Source organism: Amphiura filiformis, chromosome 9 (assembly GCF_039555335.1).
Source record: "Amphiura filiformis chromosome 9, Afil_fr2py, whole genome shotgun sequence".
NCBI classification, from domain to species: domain Eukaryota; kingdom Metazoa; phylum Echinodermata; class Ophiuroidea; order Amphilepidida; family Amphiuridae; genus Amphiura; species Amphiura filiformis.
This window is the reverse complement of record NC_092636.1, coordinates 8,503,423-8,524,917: the sequence shown is the minus strand read 5'-3', so window position 1 is coordinate 8,524,917 and position 21,495 is coordinate 8,503,423. Positions and strand designations below refer to the sequence as shown.

Below are 21,495 nucleotides of genomic sequence, written 5' to 3'. Positions count from 1 at the left end.
AATATGCTTTTTATTTGCAAAATTGTTGTACTGGTATAGATTGGAATACAATTGATCAGCCAGGCTGAGACAAACTGATAGACCCCAGCTCTAGGTTCATCATAGATCAGCTCTCTGACATCATTAACAATTTCATCAAAGATATAAAACTATAACATGTAAGATTATACTCGCTTACCTCCATGTCTAATCTAGCTTATCAAAAATTTCATATTTTCATGGAATGACCAGATTTATTACTCATAATCTAGTGATGACTTCATTGTACTAACAAATATCTCTTGTCGGTATCTTTCACCTTGTGGTTTCCATAGGTATGACTTATGCTTGGTTCCTTGTACTGGGACTAAGACACCAGGGATCATTAACCCAAATTACAAATTACTTATCCTCTTTTCGCTGTTATTCTTTCACAGAGCTCTCAAAACCAGCGCTTTGAACCACTCTTATTAAATGGCGAGGTTGTTTGCTCTCTGTCATAAGGCCATTTTAATCTCTTTCCACTCTGTCGTTTTTTAATGAAATTCAGCGGACTCTTTACCTGCTCTCTCTCCTCAACTCCCAATTCCTTCCCCAAGTCACGTCGAGACCGAACATTCATTACTCATATCGTAGTGATTTCATTGTCCCAACAAACACCGTTGTCAAAATCATCATCGTCATCTACCATATCATATGATACTGCAAACATCTTTCTTCACTTGTTGTTATAACAGCGCTAGATTCAGTGACCCAGCACCGCATTAGCCAGCTTTCCTCTCCAGCGCAACCCCGGCCAGACTGCTGATGCCCAAGTCAGATGATGGAATTACAGAGGAGTGTTTAAGATTGTACTGACAAGGCTACTCCAGCACAGATTTCTACCATGTTGAAAGATTTGTCTAACGGCAAATAGACTTGAACGGATTCCTTTGACTTGAAGGATATCAGACAAACAGATCTTGGGGTTGTAAACTTTTATACCACTGGTAAAGACTTTATGGTTTGATAAATCAAATTAGATGATACATCAACTTGACAAAGTCATCTTTGTTTTGGTCAACCATGTACGTTTTGACAAAAACTTGACTAAGATGTAGGATTAGGAAAGCTTGTACTGGTGTAGACACACAGTATTTGCCAAATTATGTGATGAGCAAAGATAGATTCTGTGCTTAGGCCTATATCTTTACTCTAATAAATCTGATAAGAATTCTACTCACTTTAAATTTGCTCAAACTGTAACCAGGGGCTGGACTAATTTTGATGACTATTTTGGCAAAATGCTTTTTATTTTGATTGAGATATACATGTAGTATAGCCAAATGACAAAAAATTCCCACCCAAGCCAGGACCCCAACATACTCTCAACACAATATTACTTAATGGTATACATATTCCAACAACTGAATTTCCAATTCCAACGTTTGCATTGCGAGAAACATCAAAATTCTGCAGCCACCTTTATTATTTAATTCTTCTCTCTTCTTTATCAACAAAAACTAGGTCCAATGAATTTGTAGGTTCACCTTGCAAACACCAATACCGTTTCGCAGCATGCCATACACAGCCGCCACTCCAGATATAAGGTTTAAAATCTATACGGTTTACCTGCATATATTAAATACTCCATTTTCAACAAACAGCTGAACACCTGAAATGCGATAAATTTACCTAGACAAGAAAATTTGACGGTTGTTGGAAACGCAAAATGAGCAAACAACAAGCAAACAAAATCCGTTCTATCCACTCCCACTCTCTCTCAACTTGTATCCTTAAAACAACAGATACAGATCATTTCTTATGTTTGGCTTGGACATACTGTATGTCTTAAATCTCTAGTTGCCGCCCGTCTGTTGCAACTCGATTTATTCAAATACCTGTAACTTAACGCAAATCCTTGGACTTGATAAAAATCTAAGAAGAAGAGTTTTTCCAATCTCCCTGATGGATTGCATAGCTCACATTTCCTTGGCTTGGAATAGAAGAAGACCGAAAATCTGTCGCCATGGTATGGTATCGTCTTGGCATTAACTTCTCTTTGCTTTTTATCCTAGATGAGAAACTCCGATGTAATCCTCAGGCATGGAGACTGGGGGTACTCTGGCTAATCTTTACCAAGCTTAACATTCTTGGTACGCAGGAAAGCGTACAATAAGGTCAAAACAAAGACGCAAACATCATCCATCTTCTTCTTATGACATGTTATAATAAACATAACAAAGCATTACAATCTTAATATGATACCGGAAGATGTGTAATTGATCCACGGCAAGAGTTTTCCACATTTCTTCAATTACAAACCGGAGGAAATGACCCTCTTTACCCCCTATTCTGAACAATGTTAGCCCCAAGTGTTACTAAATCTTAATTTGGAAGATGGCTTACACTAGCCGCTGTAATAATACCGGAAAATTATGAGAAAATACAAGATAGAACCTCAGGCCAGATGAAGTGTGTAGCAAATTGGTAAAAGATACACATACATGGTATTCCAAACAATCACAACCATTAAATTCAACAAGTTAGGGTATAATGTGAAATTTGTTATTAAGCATACAAAATTGTCCTTTTTTTGCCGCAATGAAATACCACTTTCAAATATTACTCTCTGTCTTGTTCTCTTCCGAGTAAATGTTGACTTCGATTAAATAATGAGAAACACCCATGTTCTAAATATGAGCAGCACATACTCAAAACACATGGAAGATGTTGTAAATATAATTTTGCGTCATATACTACATACAAAATACACATATTACATAGTTCTCGTAAATAAGGGGGGCTGTGTCCCCCTACAGCAATCTGTGCACGGAGGATAAAATTTTCTGTAGAGACCTCTTATATGCCACGATTGACACCTCTTGTTGAAGCGGAGTGTTAAAAATTCAATCATAAATAGTCACATCGCGCTTGTTGAAACATTTCACCACAGGCATGTTGCTTAGTTCCCATTTGAAATTTGCCGAACATTTACCCCGGCGCGGAATGACACAAGTCTAGCCTATTTTTATTTCTATCATTCTCAGTACATCTGGGATATGTACATAAACATGATAAACAGCTGTTTAGATGAGGAATACACATAAGCTGAAAAATTATTTCTTTTGGCTATAAATAGTAATATTTTGTTTTTTGTTTTTATTTTAGAAACACTATGTACGAGCAGAAATTCTGTTTTATCACCAAAACGATATTATTTTAGGAGGACAGTTCATTAACCTCATTCAACAAGCATTTGAGGGTGTAGTGTAAAAAAGGCCTATCTGCGATAGCTGCCAGGTGCCATATGTGTACAATATGGAATGCTGAAATGGTCCAATTATCGATAGGACAGCTATTACTGATAGGCCTTTCTTGCACCTCAATGTAACAGAATAGCTGCCAGGTCATTATGTACAATATAGAATGCAGAAATGGTCCAATTGTCTATAGGGCAGCTATTGCATATAGGCATTTCATGCACTACAACCCTTCATAATGATATGTCTAAAATTGACCTCATGTCATGGATTATGAAATTTTCACCCCCAGTACATGCAAGATCATTCAATGAATGTACAAACATATTGGGGTTAAAGAACTGTGTCCTAACAGATGAGCATGTTCGAGATCCTTGTGTGTATGAACCACAATAGCCTCCTTCCAATGGCATAGTTCAATAACCCTCATATAACAACTATATCTCAAAAATTGACCTTAAATTAAGGAGTATATTTTTGTACCCAAATATTCAAAGGTCATTGTATGACTGTACAAACATACTGGGGTTAAAGAATTGTGCCTAAAAAAATGAGCATGTTTGCCATGCATTCACTAGGATCCACAACAAATGCACAGCAATACATTTGTACATTCATTGAATGACCTTTGAAAATTTGTACAAAACTCATGCAACAGGTCAAATTTTACTATGATGTTTAATTGAGGTTATTGAATTATGTCACTGGGATGAGGCCATTGTGGTCCATAGTGATTCATATGGTTAGACTAGGGATTCATGTTACAGAGCAGTAACATTCAACCTTTACAATTCTCACAGGTTATTTGCTTATATATTTCAGTTTTCCATCTGCTTTGTTATTTGTAAATCCAGGAATATTTTCTTATTTTCTTAAACCCACAAGTGTAATAGTCACAACTTAGTAAGAAATACAATTTCATTCACATGCCCTATATTTGAGCCCATATCACTAGCAGAGACCTAAAGGTTAACACGTTCATTTAAAAAAACATGGCCCCATTACCTGATATCCAATAAAAGTTCCTTCTCTGCACTATATTTATAGCAGATTCAGAAAGGATGTTCAGAGACAGGGCTCGAGTTCTCACCCCCCCACCAGTGTTAGAGTTGTGATAATTTTGCACTTCTTAAATCCTGGCTCTGACCGCCACTGATGCACTTAGTATATCCGCAACATCTAGCTAGGAGCAAAATGGGTGAAGGGTTAATTGACGATGGTAATGGAACAAAGAAAACATCCTTACCAACTAACAGGATAACTAATAGTATGGAGAAGTTAAAAGTGACATTACAGAATGGCGATAGTTCCTGTAAGTTGTAGAAGCTTACCACAGTCTACAAACCTCATGGCATTCAGGTTTTCAACAATTCCCCTAGTCACTTTGAACTTTTTTTCGAATTACATATCATTGTTTACTTAGAACTGACTCTTTTCCTTGTTTCATTACAGTTTCCAATTAACCCCTAACCCACATTGTTCTACAACACAGGATGACACTACGATTAACAGGAACTCCACCATTCCCACATGTCACTATCAACTCTTTTTGAACTATTTATTATCCATATACCTAGCACAGACTTTTCCTTTGTTCCGTTACGGATCCCCCCAATTAACCCCTAACCCACATCGCTCCCTAATTGGCCCTACATGCTCGTTAGATGATCCCCAGGATTGTCTTATGTATTTTATGGTATAAATTTCATCAGGTGTGGTATTGGCTTCATCTCTTCCATCCATTATCCCCCCAACCCCAATTAAAGAGCCAGATGAACACCATTCGCCATGTCAGCATCGTTCTTCACACAGGTGAAATATTAGCGGTTGTGATCGATCCTCTATTTACAAGTCTGCCGTATTTTGGCAACAACAGCGAGGGAAGAGAATCCTGGAATTTTGCTGAATAATGGATTGGTTTTGATTTGGTGAAGTAGAACAACAATATTGAGCTTCACAAAAGGTCATGTGTCGATAATGATGAATGCGTGCATTCATTGAAATTATACGAGCATGCAAAGGTGTGAGTTAAATGGCAGAATAGAATATCCAATTATTGGGAATACGTTGAAGTTCCTATCCAAATCCTCATCATCTACGCTTTTTTACGATTTACAGAAAGCAATGGTTTCATGAAGCTGCATAAATTATGACCTGTGTTACCCATATACTCAAACGTTCTACCTTTTACATGGTATGTTTCATTTCGCACCTTCAAACCACTTTAATTTCTCCCAGCGTTAATTCCTTGCATTCAACAGATTCTACCGTTACTCAGGTATTGGAAACACCTAATTACCACACAACCCTACATAAGCTGATGATAGGTTCACCATCACCTTTCCAGGTTTTTTCGTAAAGCATGAATTTAGGTAAATTAACAAGCACAAGCCTGGCATTCTACTTAAGCTCTACTTGCTTGCTTTACTGTCATTGTTCCTCGTTGTTGTCATCGACTCCTAATTTGTCCTGACACAGCCTTTGGCAGGGAAGTAACACCAGTGAGCCACGTTAGCCGAAGAAGAAAAAGCACACCGCCCGAGACTGCAGGGTATATAGGCTAGGGCAACGGACCCAAGGAGTGTACATGCTGGTATAAATCAACATGGCTAATGTATGCATAGGCACAATGTCCACTTTCTTACCCTACCCTCCCTTCGGTGAATAATAATTGATTTACAACATGATTGTTATTATAACAGGGCCAAATTGGAATTTCAAATTGGCTTTTAATTATTGTATAAAACGATTTTAGCCAACGTAGGTCGAAGAACCCTAAATTGTTTTCCACATTGTGGGTTGCTACATCTACCAATTGTAGCCGACACAATCTTACTTGATGTCACTCGCCCCTATCATTTGTCCATTTTTGGACCAGAACTTCTCCTCCTTCAGCATTTGTCTGCAAATATTGAAGAAAAATATTAAATTTCTCTTCTAAATATGTCAAAATGGGGTAACCCCAGAAAGATACATTTTATGTTTGATACACATTACATATTTTTTTCTGAAAGTATGCCTTGCAGAGTATTTACAACCCCACCAGAATCCCTGAGTCCCAAACTGACTGAAGTGGTGGTGCCACGGGTGGTGGGGGTGTTATATAACTTAGGTATGATCCTAGTAAGAGATCTTGCCCCCCAGTTAACCCTCCATGTAAACAAATTAAAGAAACCCTGAAAATTTACCCTTTTTGTGGCAATTTTTTACCCACCCTGATACATGTATTCTATTCACTTTGGCCTCCCCCCCCATGCCCCCTGAAAAAATGTCTGGTGCTGCCACTACTCGGATGGGGACACTCAAGTTGTCCCCGAAATATACTGTTTTTGACTCCCTTCCTTTATAGAAAAACCTGAATCATACACATTGAGATGAGTGATAAAATGCAGATTTATGTGCTACAACCTGCATCTCTTATCAACTGGGCAGCTTTCCCTAAATCAAGATTAATAACAAAACACCAGATTCATTAGATGCGCACTAACTTTGCCACAAATCACTGCCGCTTTTGCCGAAAGTAATCAAACTGCTAGGCTATTTAAACGTCACCGTATCTAACCTTGATGACGGAGGTCCTCAAGCTCAGATATGATTAAAATTTTCCAACAACCACCTCTTTAAAATGTCACACATTGCAACATGTACTCATAATGTACTCGTAATGTACGATGTACGTGCACCTTGTAAATTCATCGTTTTCGTGTTCCATACCAAAAGGGTAATAAAATATCGGTGCCTATTGGGGTACTCCGCCGAGCTTCGAAAAGAAACCAAAGAAGCGCTAATGTTTTCTCAGCAATGAAGCATCTTTCGAGCTGGATGTTGTAAAAAATCATCGATTGCATATGATAGCTTCAGATTTCATAAATGACTCACTGATGAACGTCGTTTATTTGACGACGATGATGATTGATTAATAACACAGAAACTAATACACTTTGTCTCCTCTTCGGTAACAATTTCTCCAGTTCATAATTTTGAAAAGAAAAAAAATGATTTAAATTAAAAGCAAGGCTCTGAAACTTGAACTGATATTTGAGAATTTTCTTTCTGCGATTAGCTGGTTTAATTACAGCTTTTTATATAAGTAGTATAATATCACATTTTTAACTTTAAAGGTACCACATTCATCTCTTGCCTGTAGGTATTAGAATTTAAGTTTTATCTCGGCTCTTACAGTATAAAAAACAGAATTAAGATCCCCAACAACACTCGACTGATATCAAGATTGTCATCATGTTACCCAGTTTCATAAAGAATTTAATCAATATTTTTGTTAGACTGCCATCTTTTTTTTACAAATAGCCCTGTGCTATTAGCCCCGTTTTTTGAGAAATGCATATATTACTTTGACTTGCAGAAATAAAAATATTTTGTCTCTTATAATTGCGATTGTTAAATTAATCAAATTTTGTGTCTTTTTCCCGTTTTCTTTTTTTTATACCTGAATTGCATCGGAGCAAGTTTGTATCACATTATTTTACATTCTTACCTGAGTTTTGACATGGATACTCTTGAAATATGTTGGGTTTTTGGCAAACTTGCAATAGTATAATCAATAAGGTTCATAGCATCTTTGTGTGAGCCTCAATTGATATACCGGTGTTTGACATAGCATAAAAAATCATTCAAAAGCGGTGAGTGTTAAACCGACATGGTTGGTTTCGTTAATTTGTGGCTTACTGATTTTGTAATTAGTTATGCTGCAGCGTCTTTCTATTGAAATGTTAACTTTCTTTATTAGCAAAATGGGTAATGAACCTGTCGCTCAACAATAGATTATGAAAACAAGTGAAAGGAAGAAGAAAAAAAACAGTGTCGTCACCTGGTCACATCAAGTTTTATTGTCAATTTTAGCTCTAGGTGCTTCATATAATATCCTGCTTTGACCTTTCCTTTCACAGAAATTCAACCATCTTCTAACCAGTATTTATGGCTTTTTACTTCACCGACTGTAATATGAATTTCACACAGCCTGGAAAGAAGGCAGATCATCTTGTGTAATATCATTTTTCTCGTGGAAACATTATCCTTTTCTGCTAGTACAACCTCAATTTAGCCATGCAACGACAGAAAACGATATTGTAACGGATCTCGTGTAATGGCATATCGTGCTGGTCATGACGATACACCACGGTCACATCCCATCTTATCAAATTAATATTTCATTAATTCTATCCTATACGATGGCAAAATGGTCTGCTGCGTTCACCTGGTTTTATGTGACTTATGTAGTCCACATGTTTTGACACCCTACGCAATACTCAAAAAAGCGACGGTTTGGGGGCTGAGTGTTGCTCAAACCCCTATGGGGAGACTTGTATTTGATGAGAGTCTTTACTAGTGTTTAGTGTCTCAGTATGTTCGCTTTGCGATGACATGCCAGCAATCAAGTGTGGCTGGCACACAGTGAAGGAATCACAGAGAGGCCGTGCTGTAGGGTTGAAATCCCCTTGAAAATAAAACATTGTGCTCTCTGTGCGCACCGAGCGACTCTGAACTTGCTCTGCGGATAAACTTTACAGAAGTGTTTAGCGTCTTATCTGACATGGTTCTGTATCCGCAAGCATAACATTTACTGAAAGCATTCCAGGGAGAGAGATTGTAAGGAGGTTGCTATGGTCTAGGGTGATCACATCTTGTCAGGCTATAAATTGCTAACTGACAATTGTATTATCACTTCCAGGTTTTAAAGGAAATTCCCCTTTTGTGCGACTTAACAGAAAACATCACATGACTTTTTTGTCTGTATTGTGTAGAAACACCTGTTTGCGAATTGGTACAACCTTGTCCATTGGGAAGGAAGAGAGAAAAGGATGTTTAATGTAATCATGTTATTCATCATGCTAACAGACAGGCTAAAAATGAAATTGAAATTACTGACATTTTCTATCAACCTGGATTATTATTGATCAACTAAATTGGAATCCCTGCCAAAGTGGTCTATGTGCTGTGACACTCGGTGGCCTTCATTGGAAAAAGAATGGAACTTAAGACCATGTTAAATAATGAAAATAAATGACGATGAAGATGATGATGATGATGATGATGACATATGACGATGATGATGAAGATGATGACGATGATGAAGATGATGATGATGATGATGATGATGATGATGATGATGATGATGATGATGATGAAGATGATGATGATGATGATGATGATGATGATGATGACGATGATGCTCTTCTCAAAAACCTAGCTCCTGATTATGCAAGATGGTATCTCATAGCTATTGGATATGGAGGGATTATCCTAACATCAAATTTAAGGGCAAAATGCCTGCATATGTAATGCGGTGCCTATTAATCAGGGAAGTGCTTAAATTAAGCTTAAAGGTGTCAAATTTAGTTCAGATAAGAGGGATTTTGAGATCATTCATTTATGCAGCCATACTTCAAATCTCCAACCCAGACATCCAGTCTGTCGGCTAATGTCCAACAAAACACTAAAACCCTGACCGGCCCTCAGGTTACAGGACTCATCTTGTCCAGAATCTTGCATTTCAACCAGATTACACACTTTTAACATCTCCAACCAGATTAACTTCATTTCCAACAAATAGATGGTGATACTATCAGGAGTGGTTTGTACTTTTCATCCCTACCTGATCTTTGAAGTTCAGCCCTCATGAGCCATAATAGCCTCAATTCCAATGGCACAATTCATTGACCTCCACTAAACAATCACAGCTCAATACTTGATCTCAAGTTGTGGGTATGAGTTTTTGTACCCAACCCATTCAAAGGTCATTGTATGGATGTACAAACAAATAAGAGTTGAAGAACTGTGCGCTTGTGGATGAGCATGTTTGCAATCCTCTTGCCGGACATGTCCTAGCAATCCAATCTTGGCAGTGTACTTGAACCCATTCAGTCAGTCAATTACTCCCATACATTATTACATGGACATTTTCAAGTGCATGTATGTGACTCGATCCAAATCGAGGGGGCTTAGGATTGGGCAAACAATGCAACAGTAAGGAGCGGCAATTTGCCGGATCACGTTTGTTCAAATTGGTGTGATACGATCACAGAAAGGAAAGCGTCTCCATGACAATGAATGTGACTTTCTAACTAAATCGCAGATTAAAGTTAGGCATAGTTCAGTTAACTGCACAGTTTTCTGCTATGATCATATGTTAAGCTTATAAAACCATGTTACACATCATGGTTCTTTCCGTTTTTAATATACGATTTTAATATAATTTTGAAGAATAATGCTTGGATGACACTGACATTTAAATATCAAGAAGAAAAAAAAAGAAAAATCTAAATTATTTGGGTTTGAATCTGTTATTGTAATTTCCGCCTCATCATTAATTTGTGCTGTTTTATTAGGCTATTCCACTTGAAATACATACACCCCTATGGAAGACATGACCTTAATATCCCACACAGGGCGTGTGAATTTCAAATGGGGTTACCCGAATAGGTGACAACTCCATTAGAAATCTACACCCCCTGTGTGAGAGATTAAGGTCATATATTCCATAGGGGTGTATGGATATCAACTAGGAAAGCCTATTTTGATTAAGGATATGCATCATGGAGCCTCCAAAAGTATGTAATATTTGATATCTTTTATGATCAATGATGAAAAAATGAAAGCATTTTAAATGACAAATTCATCACAACTGAAAGCCAAGAATGTCAAACGCTAATGTAACTCTGCGTTAATGCACATTCACGCAACTGATTCACCTGACACATTTTAAACACTTGTGAAAACTGGGCTTGTTCAACTGTACACATGACTGATGGTTGCTTTTTTCCTACTTAAATGGCTGCTTTGCCTTGTTTAACATGCAGTTTTATGGTTTTGATTCAGCGTGTACATTTGCAGCACGCATGTAATTGAAGGAATTTTGCGCAAACATTACATTTGATTACACCGTGGGATGTTTTCACAGATAGATAATGCCGTATACAGAATGCTTGGATGATTAATTGGTTGATGGGTAAAAATAGACATAATTTCAGCATTTTTGCCAATTCAGACTTTAAAATTTAATATTTTTACAATTTTAAAATGCTTCTTTTTGGTTCAAATTATCCTGCAACAATGGGCTATTGCAGTTGAAATCCATACTCCCCTATGGAAGACATGACTGTAATCTCCCACACAGGGGGTGTGGATTTCAAAGAGTCACCCATTCAGGTAACCCCATTTGATATTCACACTCCCTGTGTGGATGATTATAATGACCTCAAAGGTCAAGTTTTTCATAGGGGGTGTAAGGACTTCGTTCTGGAATAGCCCATTTCCAAATATTCTGTTCATATTTACAGATCGTCATCAGATGCCATCGTGCCTTTAATATATCAGCAAATTACTTTGCCTGCATTCGTATGGACACCTTCCTTTCTACAGGTATAACCCAACTGATCAATCAGCCAATTAGATCATGGCTTCTATAATTTTGTTTGCGGAGCTGTTTTTTTATTATATTAAACACCTGCTAAGCATATTTCCGAACGGCTACGGTGGTACAAATGTATTGGCGTACCCGCAGCCTTGTTACCTATGTTTGTTCATGTATATTGATTGCATGCAATAATATAATTTATGGAAATCAAATAATATCCTGGTTGACTGAAACTCTTCAAATGGTGCTGATTTGTTTCTATACAGCAACACACCCAGGAACGGTTGTCACTTCACGCCGTGGGCAGCTCAAGAGTTGCTTTTTTTGCTTTTGTGGATATCGGACTGAAAGATTCAAAGGTGTGAAATAAGCGACACATTTGACTAATAAATTTGTATTACAAAATATCTGGGTTAGACAGATAATTTATACAACACATTATCACTGAATAAATGTGCTCAATCTTGACCCATTTTGGTGGGACTACAACAGCTACTACACGCCTACACAGAGCCTGCGCATGAAAAAGAAAAAAGCTAACCATCTCGGCATATAAGATTTTATTCATTCCGTCTGCTATCCGTTTATATTAAATTCAAAAATGATATTATGTAACAAAGGAGTTTGTGACCCTTCTGACTTGTTACAGCATATATATCACCATCTATAGCATAATTCAGTTCAATTTTGTTATACTTTGTACAAGTAATGAACATTAATATTTAAGGACAAATGAACTATACTATTTATTGCTACAATAATATGGTTAAAAATCCTGAAACTGACTCTCAAATGAAACCAACTACATAAATGAATGAAAAAAATAGTTCAAGAAATATCTTATTATGACCAGACATTAAAAAAATGCATTTTCTGGGAAGTTGAGTCAAAATTGCCATATTCAATATTTCCTTCCAAAAGCCATAATTTCCCTAGAAGAATCTGTCTGGATTCCACAATGTATCTAGCCCTGATTATGATGCATGTTAGTAAGGCCAAAAAAAAATTGTTGTGTTGTGTTGCCCTCAACCGTCCGACCCTAAATCCTGAAAAATCAGGGGTGAAAATTTTTTTTTTGAATGATGATTTTACAGATTTGTTAAAAAATATTTTATTGAGAAACTAGTCTTTAATTGATGTCTAACAGTACCCAGAAAAAATACAAATGTCCCCTAATTGAAAAGCATTATTTAATATTTGAGGGATTTTTAAAAACTGATAGGTTTAAAAAAAAAAAGAAGAAAAAAAAAAATTCCGACCGTTTTTCTAAATTTCCCATTTTCCCACTTGAGGGCAACACAACAATTTTTTTTTTTTGGCCTCACCGTAGGGAGTAGTACGGAACAACAGAAAGAGCAGTATAGAGGTTAATAGCAAACATACAAACAAAATTATTTGAATGTTAATCCAAACTATGCTAGTAGCCTCTGGTTCTTGATTATTTCAATCCCTGATTTTGATGCAAAAAAGCCGATGGTTAAGGTTTAATTAATTGCAAAAAGAAATAATCCTAAGACCCACCAGCATTGCATGCAATGCAACACAGAGGCAGCCTATGTAAATATTGGGTTCCAACCTGTCCTGAATGCGCTATAGAAAGCATCTTTAGGATAAATACATACACTGGAATTAAAATTTGAATCAATGACACCGTATGAGGAGATTGAAAGCCTGTCTCCACAGCATGATGGATTCAATTTAGTTTGTCAGTCATTCAAAGCTCCGGCACAGACACTGACGAAAACAAAAAAGACGGACAGTGAGAAAAAACCGACGGAAGGAAGGAGGCCAAGGCAACATATCATACCGCTTCTTGTGTCATTCTAAAAACAGGAATCATTCGTGTAAACAGGCACGTGCTAAAATGTCCAAACATAGCGAGACAGATGTTGAGAATTCAAGTTCCTGCATGTGAGCGCATCGATGACGACCGATTGGTCGCGCAGAGTGCCTCTGAATTCATTTACTCGACTCCCACTTGAGACTCTGAATGGTGCAATAAAATTAACATGGCTTTTTTTTTCGCTGCCAATTGGCCCATATACACCCATGAGGGAGAGACAAAATTGGGAGAAATTTGGGGAGATATCGAGTGCTCTGTTCATGTTGTGCGTGTTCTGAGTTGAGAAGCACGGTTCTGTCGGGGGAAAGGTATAGATTTTCTACGTTCAATGGCTTTTGGTTAATGATTCACTGATGGGTATGGATTGATCAATGTACTGTAGAGATACATGTGAGGGGGCATAAATGATAAAAGGAATATGACCATTTGCTACTTCTTTTTTCCTCAAGTTATTTTCCACTTGTTTCTTTTTTAGTCTGTCTCTCTCCTTAACCCACTTAAAAAGTATTTCTCCTTTCAGCTTTTCTCCTGTTTCCAATCCATTTCTGTTACATTTTATCTCTCCCAAGTTCTGCCTCCTCTGTCATCCTCCGTGGCCCCGCTGTACGATCTGTTACACGCAAACTCAAAGACAACTTGGGATCGGTTTCCCCCCATTATGCACTAACCAGTTTTTGCGCAATGGTTTTTGTTTCCATTCCGATTGTTAACGATATACAGAAAATGTAATCGAAAACATTCCGTTTTCAAAGTAGAGGAATAATACACTTCATCAAAAATTGTAAGGGATGCTTCATTTAAATTGGAGATTGTTCAATCTGTTGCATTGATAGACGAAACTGAGATTGATGAATTCATATGAAATTGATTAACTCTTGAAATAGACGGAGAAGCCTAAGCAATAGTATTGAATATCTTAACATTTTCTCGATATTGACTTGATTTTTCCATCCATCATATGAACTGAGATTGAAAGTCTTCCTAACTAGGTGCGATTCAAAATCAAATGCACCATATACATGTAACAACAACAGGTTGATCTGAGATTGATTACAATTCTTATCTGTTCTGTATTAAATCCGAGATTCAGCATCTTAAAATCTGATACTTCAGTTGTACTTGTATAAATACCTACCTTTATTTTCCATCTGTTGAGGAGTTATAACTCCCGAATTCAACTTCTGTGCGTTTCTTATCTCCTTCTCGTATAATCTCAATGTTTCATTAGAACTATATCCACAGTCGGTATAATCCTCGTCTTGGGATGACACGCTACATGATTGGTCTCGCGATTTCAGCTCGCGACGAGATCGACTCCCTGTGCGATTACTTCTATGTTTACCTTTGGTACTAGCCATTCAAAATGGCTACAGCAGAGATGCATAGGGGTTGGGGAGGCTGGATGGGGGTAGACGGACCGGGGGTGACGCAGACAGGGTGATTTAGGAAGACTTCAGTCAGCGGAGACAATCTGAAACACACAAGAAAAAAAAGATGCGATCGATTTAGCGAGTTACCTCATATGAGCTAGTGATGATGAAAGGTAGGTAGGATATTAGTGCGATGATCACATATCACTGGGGCCAATTACAACCAATCCACTTTGTGGTGTTGTAAGACACTATGTTATGAGTCACTTACATTGCGCATGGCCTATTATTGTCTCCACCATATTTCCGTGCACTGTGATTGATAAAGTTGTTAATCCAAAATTACAAGATATTGCCATACATTACACATCAGTTCATGGTTTTATATTCCTTTGTCATTTTAGTTCAATACCAGTATCCATAAATCTGTGAAATATTTTTGTACAGTATAGCATGCAGACCACCAGAGTTCCTTCTGGTTCATCCCACAACTTCACCTATTGCTTCTCAAATGGCACTCTTGATGGAGGAAACCAATTAGGCCTTTCAGTTTGATGAAATTTCTACCAAGCTTCTGAAATCTACTGGTTCTCTTGTTTTTTCTCTACCATGTATAACCGATGACTAATGGAGGTTTCAAGCAGTGGGGTACCACCAAGGTTAGAATATTGCTACTCCACCTGTTCTTGTGCTAACTGACCATGGAGGTAGTAGAGACACACTTTACTGATGGGAGTCTTGGTAATGGAAAACCCAGATTACAACAAAGATTCAACCTGCCACTACAATCTGCATAATTTATTCTGAAACATGTAGTCCATAACAACAGGATCAACAAAGGGTATCTTGTAAACATAAAGGGTTACGACCCTATCAGGAAAGTACAAAGCTAAGGTCAGCAGTGAGACAGCTTCTTCAAATTAAACAATTTCTTCCTAATAAAGTATAGTAGGGTAATTTAATGAATGAATATCACCATGATCACTGGGATCTCAAACATACTCATCCATCATGGCACAGTTCCATACATATAATATGTTTGTACACTGATAATTTTGACCTGTAAGTGAGTTGGGTATAAGATACTCATACTTCAGAAGTTGGGGTAAGAGTTTAAGCTATGCTTGCCAAATAGCAGATTCTGAACTGTGCCACCATGTAAGTAGGTGTCTCTTTAAGGTGCCACTTGAATTAAGACCATTTTGCCTTATAACAGGTTGTGACTGTCACTTTATGGACTACAATGGTCTCATCTCAATGGCATAGTTCAATAACCTCAATTAAACAATCATAGTGCAAAATTTAACCTCAAGTTGCAAAGTATGAGTTTCTGTGCTCAAATTGTCAAAGGTCATTCAATGGATGACAAATGTACTGGGTTTTAAGACTGCCCTAATAGATGAGAATGCTGTGGATCCTAATGTGTCTTTTATCATTGTATCAAATGTAGGCCTAGAGTAAAGACCCCTGATCCTGGTGGGGCTCAACAGAATCTCCATGGGCAAATATTTGGCAATCCTCTCCATGGCATGGAATGATGAGGTCTATTTCAAGTATGCTACAGTTAAGTAATTTTCCTTGATGGCCATTACATCAAAATGTCATCTGCGTGTCCGTTACATTTATTGATCAGTCCGTCTGCATCTTCTTGAGAACTACTTTACAGTACTTCACCATGACATGAGGTATTGGCTGCTCATTTATAATCCCAAATATCATCAATGCTGATGTTTCAGATTATGGATGACATTTCAATTGAGCCATTTTTAAAGCGGATTTAAGTGTCTTGTGATTGGTTATTTTTTCAATATTCTTTATGAAAAATACTGACCTAGATTACATGCCATCAGCTTGAATCAATAGTTGCATTCCCTTTTATTGCTATGATTTTCTGTTATACTTGAAGGTATACTTGATTGATTTACGGGTTTCACCCAAAAGATGGCCAAAAACAACATCACACTGATGGCCTTTTAATGATGATTTTACTTACAACTTTGAGAACCATGCAAAACAATTAATGCAGTAAGTTCCATAAATGAGCAAAGTAAGATGCAAAAGTCATTTTCACTATCATTACCAAAATAGTTGGGGATAAGGAAGCACTACCAATGCCCTTGGATGAACTTAGTGTAACTACATTTTAACTCACTACCCAGGGAAGAAGCGGTCAACTTCACCTTACAATGTATATGATTATGAAGTCAAACAATTCCTAATATTGGCAGTTAGCGCTCCACTCACTTCAGAATCGCTGTAGAAACAACCCAAGGCAAAATACGCCAAAAATTGCTGGAGGAATTTCTTGTAATCAATGTGATCACTGGGACACAGCTGTTAAACTCGGACACTTATTTTGATAAATTTTCCTAATGATGATAGAAGAGATTTAGATTGAATTTATTTTGATTTGCATACAATATTATACAAGAGCCACCAGCTCAATATGGTAGGAGAGATATATGCATGGGACCAGTCTAGTAATGCAAACAAAGCTTAACAAAGGAATCTCAGATTCCATTAGGGCTGAATTGTTCCACAGCTTGTGCCAGCTTTGCTGACATATTTGCAGTGCAATACGAAATAGTTTATATAAAAACAGAATCAGGAAATTAGTGAATGGTGGTAGCGGGCAATATTTGAGCAATATTTGGATGGGTAAAAGCAGTGATAGCAACAGAAATTAAAAGGTGGAAATTTTCATGAATCTTATTTTGACTGGGAGGCAAAGCCATTTTGAAGAGGGGGGAAATTCCCCCCTGGTGCCACCACTAGATAAAAAGCAACTAACCTACAATGCAGGATAAGCATGGATGTAAATATGTGGTGGTGTGCCGGATATGTGCATAGGAGTGGGGATGTAGCCTACCGGAAACCTGTGTGCATGGGAGTGTTTTTGATGAAAGGGGTAATACGATACATGATAAATATGCCAATACAATAGATTATACAATAATACTTGTTTGATGTGATCTGTGCATTTGTCAAATTTAATGTGGATTAATGCTTTAATCAGAAGCACATCATATGCCAGGCTGTATATTACATGTTTTGTACGGGTGGGTGTGAGTCCATGTGTGTTTTATGTGTATGTGCACATCATATTCAGACCTGTTTATACACGTACCACAGTCCTTACACTTTAGGCCTATAAACCCAAAGAAAACAACTAGAAAACTCATCATAATACAATGGAACTAACATGGCAGAGGAACAATGACATCAGCGTAACTATCTGCCACCCTAGCAACATAATCCTTCCAAAAACATCACATTAGCCAAGTCCACAAACAAGATGTACCCAAGACCTTTCAGAAAAGCTTCAACATAAAGCAACTTGAACTTGATTTTCCTCACATAAACAGGTGCCTATATAGTAGAAGGAAGGATAGAAATTTGTTCCAAGCAAAGAGTTTAAAAGGCTACCTGCCCCCTTGCCCTTCCATCCTGTGTATACACCATGTTCCCTTTATTTCCATATGTCTGATTAGAGTCCCAAACCCAAACGGAAGCTGACAACCCTTCTCATGTCATGCCCATTATTCTTAACATGATGATGTTATGATACTTAAATTATCCCTATCATTTTGATTGTCTGTTAAACACCAAGAAATCTCGTCTTGTTTACCAGTTGTCTTTTTCTGCCAAACTGAATTTGGATGACATCTCCCAACAACCTCCTTGCATGCTATGAAGTAGCACTTGCAGCGCTAGTCACTTCACTTCAATAGTTCGTATCTGACTCACTGACTGGCACTTGGATATGAAGTCTCTCCAAGGCAATGAGGCCCTGTTTCTTGTAAATGTTCCATTCCTACTGATTTACAGTAAGCTGGTTCAATTTTTTTGATTTTCTTATTTTGTTCCGTAAAATAATGAGGGTATGGATCAAAGGAAGTCTCCGGCAATCACAGCATTATGCCTTATATGTTAGGAAAATTATTATCAAGCACGAATCACATGGTTTTATTAAGTTAAACAAACTCATAATGACCATAAAAACGAATCAAAACAGCCATGTCACAAACACACGATATTCAAAATTCCTGGACACCAAAATTGTCTGGTGCAATAATGTCAAAGTAATACAATGGAGGTTGGCGACAGTTGAGCACAAATAACCAAGACGTCATTGCACAAGACAATTTTGGCGCAGGCATTTTGAATATCGCGTGTTGAGACGACTGTTTTATTAGTTTTTTATGGTCAAAATAAGTTTGTTTTAAATAAAACCATATGATTCATGCTTGATAATTATTTTTCAAACATAAGGCATAATTTTGTGATTGCCGGAGACTTCCTTTAAGATGGAGGGCAAAATGTTCTAGTTTCCACAAACAAGCAAGGTAGTGATAGAAACACACATTGGATATCAGCAATCAGAAAATGCTAATTTCTCTGATGCATAGAAATGATGATTTATAACATACCACATTGTCCATACAAACTCTCAGCAACATCTCTACAGAATGATGTGCACTACCAGCTAATAGGTTTCTGATATCGCTACCTCACCGCAAAAAAAGATTGAATATCATACGTTTTATGATGTAACAATGAGCATAAAATTTCACCAAAAAGACGCCATTAGACGATATAGTCCCAAGGCTGCCTGATTAATTCCTTACAAATATATAAACTGACACTAATTCTTTGATACTCCATATTCCGTGACATTTACAATAAGAAGTGACATCGAAGAATAGATGGGAGAAGATTTTAGCTAGCGAGATGCCCATCATGTGGCCTGCAATAGTCACCCTGTATCCCAAGAGAGGAAATAAGATAGTCAATTTTAGTTTCATACAAAATAATAATGCCAATAATACCAAACTTGTAATGAGCAAAAAACAATGCTTTGTTAGTCATCGTATGAAGTAGTCTTTACGGAGATGATGCCGTATCTTTTACATAGCATACAGATGCGTCACTCACAAAATGCGCGACTGGAGAGTGCGAGAGATGTTGTCGAAGGTAAATTCCATTACATACAGGATTTTTCAGGTTTGATAAATCAACATGGCCGTGTTTGTTGAACAACATTAGATTTGTTTTTAAAATAAGAGAACATAATAAAGACTATATACCATCTGGAGATCATGAGACATTTCATCCGAGGTTTGAAATCCCACACTGTGGTTGATCAGGCACTATGGACCACAATGGCCTCATCCCAATGGCATTGTTCAATAACCTCAAAATCCCCATAGTGCAAAATTTAACCTCAAGTTGCAGAGAATGAGTTTTTGTACCCAAATTTTCAAAGGTCATTCAATGAATGTACAAATGTATTGGGGTTAAAGAACTGCGCCCTGATAGATGAACATGTTGTAACCTAACAAAATTTCACGCATGACACACATCACACGCCAATCGGTATCACACAAAATGTGCATCACAATCACATTGGATCTGCAGCAAATGTTGATTTTAGTCAAGTTAGGCTCAATTAAGTAAATTTGGGATATTGTGATGTAATGGAGTTTTACCTGGCCAAAGAAAATGAACGGTACAACGTACTTTCATCCACATTGTGAAGCAATTCGCATAATGGGCAATTCCAACGTAAGTCCATACACCCCCTAAAAAAACATGGCCTTAATCTCCCAAACATGGAGTGTGGATTTCAAATGGGGTTACCTGATTGGGTGACTCTATTTGAAATCTCCCCCCCCCCCCCCCCGTGGAAGATTCAGGTCATGTCTTCCACAGGGGGTGTATGGATTTCAACCAGAATAGCCTAATTCTTAGCACTAATATTGACAGAAACCCAGCAGCGATTCACCAACCCTTCCAATTTTCAGTCAGTGTTTACATCATCATCATTCTCAAACCCCCAATTCGAAGAGCAAACGCATACCGATCACTCCGGTTGGCGATAAATACTTTGCTGTTTTTACCATTCACAAAACCGTGATCATTTTAATTAACAATGAATTGTTGATGAAACTACCCCGGTTGACTCCATCATCACGACTCCTCTGGTGGTGTTTCGCCTGATGTTTATTTTATCAAGTTCTCCTCTTCCTCCTTGCCAGTGTTTATATAGTTAAATGAAATCCATTAACTTAAACAGTCTTCATTTCAAGGATTTACTCTCTGTATCAACGATAAATCTTGTTTGAAATGATAAAATTATAGTTAGAAAACGTAAATTACTGCTTTTCTTGCTCAAAATGATACTTCAAGTATCGCTTCTTGTAATTTACATGACAGGTAAGTAGGGTTGATGAGAAGATGAAAAATACAAAAAATATGAGAGAAATGAAATTTAAGACAATCGTACCATATCCTCATGAATCTATTTGCATTTGCATGCATATCACTAGGATCCACAACATGCTCATCTATCAGGGGCACAGTTCTGTAACTCCAATATATACAATCATTGTATGACCTTTGAAAATTTGGGTACTAAAACTCATACTCCCGCAACTTGAGGTCAAATTTTGCACTATGATTATTAAATTGAGGTTATTGAACTATGCCATTGGGATGAGGCCATTGTGGTCCATAGTGTATGAATCCACAGTAGGCACGTCCACACAGAGGGCTTTTTGCTTTTACGCAACATGGTTCTCTACCAAACACTTGGGGAAATCCACTGTGTGAACTGTCTTGAGGGTTCTAATCTTGAAGTTTCTCTCCAAATTTATCCCTAAAAATTTAGTGATTTTGCAATTTCCC

General features: G+C 37.4%; 1 protein-coding gene across 1 annotated transcript in view; it reads right to left on the bottom strand.

Annotated features, from left to right (window-relative positions):
• The window catches only part of LOC140160407 (teneurin-3-like), a 164,677-nt gene that overhangs the window by 86,810 nt on the left and 56,372 nt on the right, over nt 1-21,495 (bottom strand). Inside the window, 1 exon segment of the mRNA XM_072183641.1 lies at nt 14,574-14,909. Coding sequence (XP_072039742.1) covers nt 14,574-14,796 — 223 coding nt within the window. The 5' untranslated portion in view covers nt 14,797-14,909.